The sequence below is a fragment of the Tupaia chinensis genome, unplaced genomic scaffold (genome assembly GCF_000334495.1).
Source record: "Tupaia chinensis unplaced genomic scaffold, TupChi_1.0 Scaffold000573_1, whole genome shotgun sequence".
NCBI lineage: Eukaryota > Metazoa > Chordata > Mammalia > Scandentia > Tupaiidae > Tupaia > Tupaia belangeri.
In genome coordinates this window covers 3,502,930-3,511,828 of record NW_006160087.1, presented here as the reverse complement: position 1 = coordinate 3,511,828, position 8,899 = coordinate 3,502,930, and the positions used below count along the sequence as shown (strand labels likewise).

At 46.7% G+C, this 8,899-nt stretch overlaps 1 protein-coding gene across 7 annotated transcripts in view; it reads left to right on the top strand.

Annotated features, from left to right (window-relative positions):
* ZCCHC17 (zinc finger CCHC-type containing 17) overlaps positions 1-8,899 on the top strand; it is a 75,348-nt gene that overhangs the window by 59,161 nt on the left and 7,288 nt on the right. For 4 of the 7 annotated variants that reach the window (XM_006158131.3, XM_014591426.2, XM_006158130.3 and 1 more), the window contains one exon: positions 1,994-2,139. The exons of 2 other annotated variants lie outside the window; for them this stretch is intronic. In XM_006158131.3, coding sequence (XP_006158193.1) covers positions 1,994-2,139 — 146 coding nt within the window. Of the gene's footprint in view, positions 1-1,993; positions 2,140-4,216; positions 4,923-8,899 lie in introns of those variants that run through there. One more of the 7 variants, XM_014591425.2, reaches the window with a different exon arrangement.

Genomic DNA, 8,899 nt, shown 5'->3' with positions numbered 1-8,899 from the left:
TCTGTGGTTTTGGTCAACCCGGCTATAATGTGTCTTGAAGAAGATCTTCTTGGGTTGATTCTATTTGGGGTCTTTTGTATTTCTTGGGACTTGATCTTTGAATGCCTCTCTAGGTTTGGAAAGTTTTCTTGCAGGATTTCATGGAGTAGATTATCAAAGCCCTTATCTGTCTCTTCACCTTCTGGAATGCCAATTATCCGGATGTTTGGACGTTTGAGGGTATCTAGTACTTCTCGTATATTATTCTAAATTTTCTGTGCCATTTTCTCAGTCTTCGTGGTGGATTTTTCTAGGCCAGCCATTTTCTCTTCAACATCTGAGATTCTATTTTCTGTATGATCTAGTCTGCTTTTAATACTTTCAAGGGAGATTTTGACTTCCTGTGTTGTAAACTTCATTTCTAACAGTTCTGTTTGACTTTTTTGTAAAGCGTGTAATTCCTCTTTTAGATCTTGCAAGAGTTTCCTCACCTCCTGGAACTCGTCAACTTCTTTCTCCTTCCTCTTTAGCAGTTCATTGTCTCTTCTCTTCCATCTCAGTTAGCTTCGCCATTATGAATACTCTAAATTCTTTATCAGACATTTCCATGATTTGCATTAAACTGCTTATGGATGAAGAGGAGTTATTCTTTTCCCTTGGAGGAGAGGTATTTTCTTGCTTTCCCATATTTCTTGTGGTCCTGCGGTGATTTCTTGTCATCTGATGGATGGTGTGTTTCTTTTGAATTCTTGAAGTTCAATCACGCTAGCTTTGTTTGCTGGAGGCTGAATTATGAGTAGAAAATCTTCATTTCTCCTGTCCCCTGAAATGACTAGTTTGCAGGAGCCATGAGGAATCCTCTTCTCATGTAGCTTTTTTATGTTCTCATACAGATTTATCTGTGCCCTGAGACAAGGCCTGCAGGAGTAGGTAACACGAGCTGTGGGGCCAGCCAGTGGTGGGTGGTTAAGACAGCTGGATCCCAGGTGACAACTTGGCAGTTTGAATCCCAGACCTGGAGTCTTGAAAATCTCACTGGGTGGGGACCAGCAGATGACGTAATGGCTATGTCGCTGGACTCCCATGTAGTCGACCGTGGTTCGAGTCTTGGACCCAGTGGCTTAAACTCACACCAGGTGCTTGTGTGAGCGTGCCCAAGATCCCAAGAGGAGAATGGAGGAAAAGGGATTGCGGCGTGGCCATCCCCCCTGGGGGGTGATTTCTCTCTGTCTCTGTCTTTGAGTTGAGCACACGCACCTTATAGCAAAAACCTCTCCCCCAAAAAAAGAAAAGAAAATCTCACTGTGTGTGTGTGCATGTGTGCCCAAAATCCTGAGAGGGCAGTGGAGGAGGGTTGCAGCATGGCCATCCCCCAGTGGGAGTGCTTTCTCATTCTTTCCCTCTCCCTCTCTCTGGCAAGTTATACCTGTAGCAAATTAAAAAACAACAACCGAAAAACCCCAACTAGCTGTGTGAGCATAGCATTAGTTAACGGGCCGGGGTGGGTGGTGTCCCGTATCTTCATCTTGTGACCACCAGGCATTATATAAGGCTGGGAAGAATAAGGAGAGGTGGAATTTGTCCCAGTTATAAAGGTCAGGCCAAAGGTGGTTAGTTTTGGTTTAACAGAAAGACAGGGAAGTGTGAGACCAGGGATGAGTTTTAACCCTGCTGCTGTCTGTGATCTCCAGCACCCTCTTCCCTGGAGCAGCCTTCCCTGGTCAGGAGTAAGTTCTGCGCATTAGCGAGCCCACTGCTGCATCCTCTTGTCCTCTGCCACCTCCAGAGCAGCACCAGCACCACAGTTGTGAGACCAGCTGCTCGTCTGGCTTTGACTGAGTAGCAGTGCCGTCTTGAGGTGACAAAAAGTCTGCTATGACTCAAACAGCTGCTCTGAATGAACTCAGTAACAGCTCCCAAACCAGCTAGCTTCCTTTCAGGGGCCAGGGGAGGTCCACCTGCTTTGAAGAGAGACTGCTTCCTTACTCTTTACTTTCTGACTTCCTTTCTGCAGGCCACTTTGCCAAAGACTGTTTCATGCAACCAGGAGGGACCAAATACTCTCTAATACCCGAAGAGGAGGAAGAGAAGGGAGAGGCAGAGTCAGCAGAATTTGAGAAACCTGACCCCACAAGGAATTCTTCTAGAAAAAGAAAGAAGGCAAGTGCTACTTGGGTTATTATTCTTGATTTCTTTTATTTTTTTAGAATTATTTAATTTTATTTACTATTTTTAAATTTGGTATAGGGCACCAAAGAGGGAGAGTGAGATAAACCCTCGGGTCTGGGACTCGAACTGCAGTCAGCCATGTGGCAGTCCAGCACCTCAACCACCATGCGACCTCTTGGCTCACTTGTGTTTATCTTTTTTTTTTTTTTTTGAGTTTTAAAATGAAAATGTGGGTACCAGCAGGTAGTGTAATAGTTATGTCACTGGGCTCCCATGATGTGAACTGGGGTTTAAGTCCTGGCCCTGGCAGCTTTAAACTCATGCTGGGCATATGCGCATGTGTGCCCAAAATCCTGAGAGGAGAATGGTGAAGGGATTGCCTGCCATGTGGCCATCTCCCCGGGAGTGATTTCTCGCTTTCTGTCTCTCTGTTGAATGAACATGCTCTATAGCAAAAATCTCTCTTAAACAAAAAAATCAATGAAAATGTGCTTTTTACAGAAATATGAGAAGTATTGGGGAAAAGTATTCAAAAACATAATTATCTTCCCATTCAGACTCAGTATTTTTGGTATATTCTAATCGTTTTTTCTAAATAATGTGTGTGTGTTTGTGTGCACATGAGTATTTAAGTATGAAGTATACATACAAACACAAAATTATGATTGTACTAGATGTGATTTACACCCTTTTATAGTTTGCGTTTTACTTTTTAGTTTTTGCTATAAGGTATATGCTTGCCGAAGAGACAGACATAGGAGAGAGTGAGGAATCACCTCGCAGTGGGAACAGCCATGTTGTAGTCCCTCTCCTCTAGTTTCTTGGGGTTTTGACCATGCACACATATGTATCTGGCATGATTTTCAAGCTGCTGGGTCTGGAACTCCAACTGTAGTTGGCCACATGGAAGTCCAACGCCTTAACTACCATGCCACCTACTGGCCCTACAGTTTACTTTTTTCATTTGACTTACCAAATGAAATGTATCTATTCAATTTATCCTTAAACGTTATTTTATTATTATTATTATTATTATTATCATAATATTTCATTTGCTATAGGGCACGTGTGCTCACCAGAGAGAGACAGAGAGAAAGAGAGAGGAGGAAAGTGAGAAAGCAAGCTGCCAGGACTTGAACCATGGTCAGTCATGTGGGAGTCCAGTGCCACCTGCTGGGCCCCTTAAATGTTATTTAAAAACCTCAGTTTAAGGGACCAGCAGATGGTGTAATGGTTATGTACATTGGACTTGCCCGTAAGTTTCTAATTGATATTCATGTCACGACTACCATTATCTTTTTAAAAAAATTGGCAGAGGACATGTGTGATTGTCAGAAAGACAGAGAGGGAGAGAACAAAAGCACCCCCAATGGAATGTGGTTGTGCAACAATCCCGGTTTTTCCATTTCTCCATCTTGCCAAGACTGGGTGTGCGTGTACGTGCGCCTAGTGTGTCTGTGTATTTAATTTGCTATAGGGTGCATGGGCTCACCAGAAACAGGCAGGGTGGGGGGTGAGGAGTGAGAAGTGACCCCCTGGGGGGTGACCGCACTGCAGTCTCTTCTCCTCCACATTCCTCTTGGGATTTGGGGCACACAAATACAGGTGACTGGTGTGTTTTTCAAGACCCCATTGTTCAAGCTGCTCAGTTGGCCATGTGGGATCCAGCTCCCTTAACCACCAGGCTACCTTCTGGCTCTTGGCCAGTTTTTGCTTTATCACCAGCTACCCTTAGCAGCCATTTGATGTTACCTATTGATTTGTCTCTTTCCACCTCCTTAAGTCCGGATCCCAGGCCTCCTTTGTTTCCTTCAGCCTGTAAATCTTTGATTCTATTGGGTTGTTCGCATTTTTGCAGCAGATGGTGCTAGTTCATTTTTGGATGTGCGAGAGTCCTTCACATCTGTGCTATCGCTGTGTCATTTGACAGCTGACAGTTCTAGCTTCATTCTAAAAAAAAAAAAAAAAAAAAAAGCAATTTGGTTGAGTTTTAGAGATTTTACAAGTTAAAAAATGGAGGACCAAACTCTGCGTTTTTGCCTCACTTTACTGTCTCACTTCTGTAAAGGGAAGAGTGTGCATCAAGCTTGTGAGAAGTTTACCGTCACAGTGCTCTACACGGACGGCAGTGCCAGCGGTGCTTCACCAGACGTCATGCTGGTGGTTTTGATCTCAGTGATGCTCCTTGCTCACGGAAACCCACCAAGGTTGATGATGCCAAAATAAAGACATTGATCAGGTCCCACCCATGTTACACAGCAGTAGAGATTACAGAAATGTTGCCCGTCCATTGTTAAGTGTTTGCAGCCACCCGAAGAAGCTGGGATATGCCAGCCAGCTCAATCTTTGGGCTCCTCATGTACTCGAAGTTCATCTGATGGCCTATATAAACATCGTGATGTGCTCACTAAATATGAGAAAAATGATCCTTTTTAAAACCACCGATGAGGCGTGGATCATTTATAACGATGTGATGTGCAGATGGTCTTGGTCCTGACATAGTGACTTGCCTGAAATGACATTGAAAGCAGACATTCATCAGAGGAAGGTTATGCTTTCAGTGTGGTGGGATTTTAGAGATACTGTGCTTTTGAACTCCCACCAAGGAACCAATCAGTTTGAATGAATCCGTCTTCCAGAAGTGTCCAGGGTTTGTTGATCCTAAAGGAGTTGTGTTCCATCACAACAGCATGAGACTACGCACAAGTCTGATCACCTGTCAGAAGTTACTGGAGCTTGGGGGGTGGCAGGTGATGTGGTGAAGGCCCTGGACTCCCACGTGGCCAACTGCGGTCTGAGTCCCAGACCTGGTGGCTTGCTTTCTCACTTTCTCTCTCTCTCTCATGAGCACATACGCCCTGTAGGAAATTTTAAAATAACAATAATAATAAATAAGATCACATAAATAATTCTTTAGAAAAATGACTGTCGCTTGGATGAGATGTGTGGCCGTACCCATCATACTCTCCTGACTTGGCGCCATCAGACTTCCGCTTGTTTTGCTTTCCTCAAAACTCCTTGCGTGTATAATGTTCAGTTCAGGTGAGGCTAAGTCAGCCTCTTGTTCAGTTTTTAGCCAATAAGGACAAGTCCTTTTATAAACAAGGAATTTTGAAGCTCACTGCAAGATGGCAAAAGGTTATTGAACAAAATGGGCAATATAGCGTTGATCGATCTGTGTTCTTTCTATAGACACATGGCCTCTGAAGAACATTTTTAAAGCCGTGACTTTCCAATGGCCCAATGGTAGCAGGCCGGCTTTCCTTAGCAGCTGAGAGCTTCACTGTACCTGGGGTGGGTGTTTGGGAGTGTGTGAGAGTGGCGGGTTTGGACACCTTGTCCGGCACCATAGGCTCTAGCAGCTAAATGTGGAACCGAGTAGGTTCGTGTGGAGGAAATGCCACAGCAGCCCTGCTGCCAGGTGGTTGGTAGAACGCCTGTGTGCAGAGGTGTATCTGATAGGCAGCTCCCTCGAAAGGAAGGGCATAGCACTTAGCTCATGCAGCTAGTAGCATCAGGAGAAAAATAAGCAGTTAAGGTTCATATAGTCGTAGTGGGCAGAGACTCATTCCAAGGAGGGTGAAGTTAAGCTTATGGAAGTTGAGCTTATGGACATCTGGCGACAGGAAATGAAGTGTAGCAGGCCACCCAGGACTGGAACCAGAAAGGCCGAAACAGGTTGTAAAGTTCTTGTCTTGTTTCTTCACAAGTTCTGCAGTCCAGTGGAAGAAATGTTGTATGCAAGGCCTCTTAAGACAAAAAGATGCTGAGCATCTGAGGACAGGAAGTGGCCCAAGGCAAAGAAAGATGTCACTTGCCTGATAGCATCTAGCATGTGGCAGGAGCACGTAACCTGTGAGCAGACAGACACCGTAATCTCTTCTCCTTGGAGCTCCCCTCCTAAACTGGTATACTACTACAAGACAGTAATGATTATATTGTCAGGTGGCGATAAGTGCTCCAGAGAGCCTGAACTTGGTGTGGGTGATAGAGAGCAGGCAGCGGGAGCAGGTGACGCACCGTGTCGGGGGGGTGTTGGGGCAGCCTCTCTGAAGTGCACTTGAGCAGGTATCTGGAGGCAGCGGCGGGCGGAGGGGGCAGCTGCTCAGCTAAGCAGGGACAGTGCCTCTCATCACGTGCAGTGACCAGCTGTTGGAACAGGCCTGGCATGCTTGAGAAACAGTGGGGGCTAGTGTGGGCCCTACCACAGCCTGGCACGCTGGCCTGAGCCCGTGAGTCCTGGGCCGAGACTGGAGAGAAGGCCAGTGTGGCTGGAGTGAAGTGAATGAAGAGAGTGTGGGAAAAGGGCAGGAGGAACCCGAGTGTGGAAAAGTGCAGTGGCCTTCAGCTCTCTCCTAACAGATGACTTTTGTGACCCCAAAATGTGCAGGGATGTCTCTCACCAGCCACAAGCTATCAGTTCTACACTGGACACCGGCCGGGTGTCTTCTGGTCCAACCTAGTCCTGACACTACCTGAAGGAAGCACCGATCCCATAGGTTGAGTGCTCGGTTCCCAAGACTGCCCTCCCTCCATCCTTTGACAGACACACACACACACACCTTTACACAGAGTCTTAAGTCCAGGCTTCCAGAGCTGAGAAGCTGACTGCAAGTTGAGGTTCCCACGAACTCCTCCCCTCTTCCAGTTTAATTAATTTGCTTACAGGACTCAGGGAAACACTTCCTTATGCTTAACAAGTTATTATAAACGGGAAAAAATTTTAAGAGGTTTTTGCCTTAGGGCACATGCACTCTCCGGGAAGAGAGAGACACTGAGAGACAGAGACAAAGACAGTGAGAGGGGAACTTGAGAAATCACTCCATAGGGAGGGTGGTCACACTGCAATCCCATGCACATGTGCCCAGTGTGTTTTAGGCCCCTCGGCCAAGGACTTAAATCACGGTTGGCCACGTGGGAGTCCAGCAGTGTAACTGCCATGCCACCTGCTGCCCCCAATGTACAGGAAGCAGTAAAGGGCACGGGTGGAGCGATACATAGGGCAGGGCGTGCGGGAAGGATATGGGGCTTCTGTGCCCTCTCTGGGCACCCCACCCCACTGCCCGGGACCGCCACAAGCTCTGCTGTATGGGAGCTGCTGACCCTGTCGCGTTGGGTCTTCACAGAATCGTGACTGCATGGGCATGAGGAGCTCGTGGACACAGCGGGGAACCCAGCACGGTCTTTCTGTTTCAATCCTTGGCCTCTGTGTGGCATTCCCCCCTACCTATGTATGGGGCAAGGCCCTTCTGGAAGGAGAGTCTTGAGGGGAGGGGTGAGTGGAGTCTCTAACCCACCTTGGGGTAGAAGGGGCTGTCTTTCAAGTTTATGTCTCTGGTGATATTCCAAAGCTACTTCAGAAGCAAAGATGAACGTCCAGATACTTATAAGCCAGGAACTGGGTGAAAACCCAAATACATACATCATAACCCCATCGAGTGTAACATGGAGGGCCTTACAGGTCATTGTGAGGACTTGAGCTTCCACTTAGTCAGGTGACAATTATTAGAGCTTTTCAGCAGAAGCATGATTTTTTTTAAAAAAAATTAAGAATTCTTTCATTTGGGGGCTGGCAGGTGGCATGGTGATTAAGGTGCTGGACTCCCACGTGGTTGACTGTGGTTTTGAGTCCCGGACCTGGTGTCTGGCTTTCTCTCGTGCATTCTCTCTCCCCCTCTTTGTCTCTCTCTCTCTCATTAAAAAATAATAATGATGATAAATAAAATGAAATAAATAAATATTTTTAAAAGAATTCTTTAATTTTATTTATCTTTTTTTTTTTTTAACTTGTTAAGAGTATGTGAGCTCACCAGAGAGAGAGAGAGGAGCAAGCAGACTGCCAGGTCGAGGATTCAAACCACAGTCTACCCTGAGAGTTCAGCACTACCCATCACACCACCTACTGGAATGTGGATATACTCTTTTTTCCCGGTTTGCTAAGTGGTGCATGTGCTTGCCAGAGACAGAGAAAGAGAGAGAGAGAGAAAAAGAAAAATATCGCCCCGCAGGGGAAGGTAGTAAATTCCAGTAAATATTGGTGAGTTGATTGATACAGCTTTTCTTCCAGTGCTGCCTTTTCCTTTCCAAGCCATGATCAGCCGGTGCCGCAGGGAAGTTGCGGCCAGGAGTCACCTTCTGTCCTCCTTCCCAGAAGTTCATCTCAGAGACTCATGAGAGTCACATCACTTGTTGAGGGTCACTGATTCCTCAAGCAGGAGTGCTCACTTGCTTGCCTGGCTGCGACCACGTCGGTCCCTTTGGGTTGGGAGGTGCATTTAGCCCTGTCCGTGTTTGGCGCTGCCTGTCCTGTAGATTGGGCTCAGCAGGACATCTGCCTTGGGACCTAGCCTCTGTCTAATCCAGCGCCTACCACTGGGCAATCACTCCACCTCAGCCTGGACTTCTGAGGTTACAGTTTTCTTTTCTGAAAATACAAGGGTAGTTAGGTTCTCCTTAAAGATGGCTTGTCGGAGATTTGCTCTCTCACTGTGAGGGCTCGGGAAGATCTGTGTGCACGGCGCCCACCCAGCACCTGGGAAGCGAAGTACTTGTAAGCATTCGCGGCTTTTATTCCTCTCCTTGGTTTTGCTCTACTTCCGTCTCTCGCACTGCCGCTGTCCTCTTCAGAACTAGAGAGAAAGTGCGTGGCCTAGCTGTTCTAGCAAGGGGACCTCATGTCAGAAACGGAGGAGCAGGGCTTCTTCCCAAGTGGTTCCTGCCCTTGGTCTTCGGTTCCCCTTCCCACAGGAAT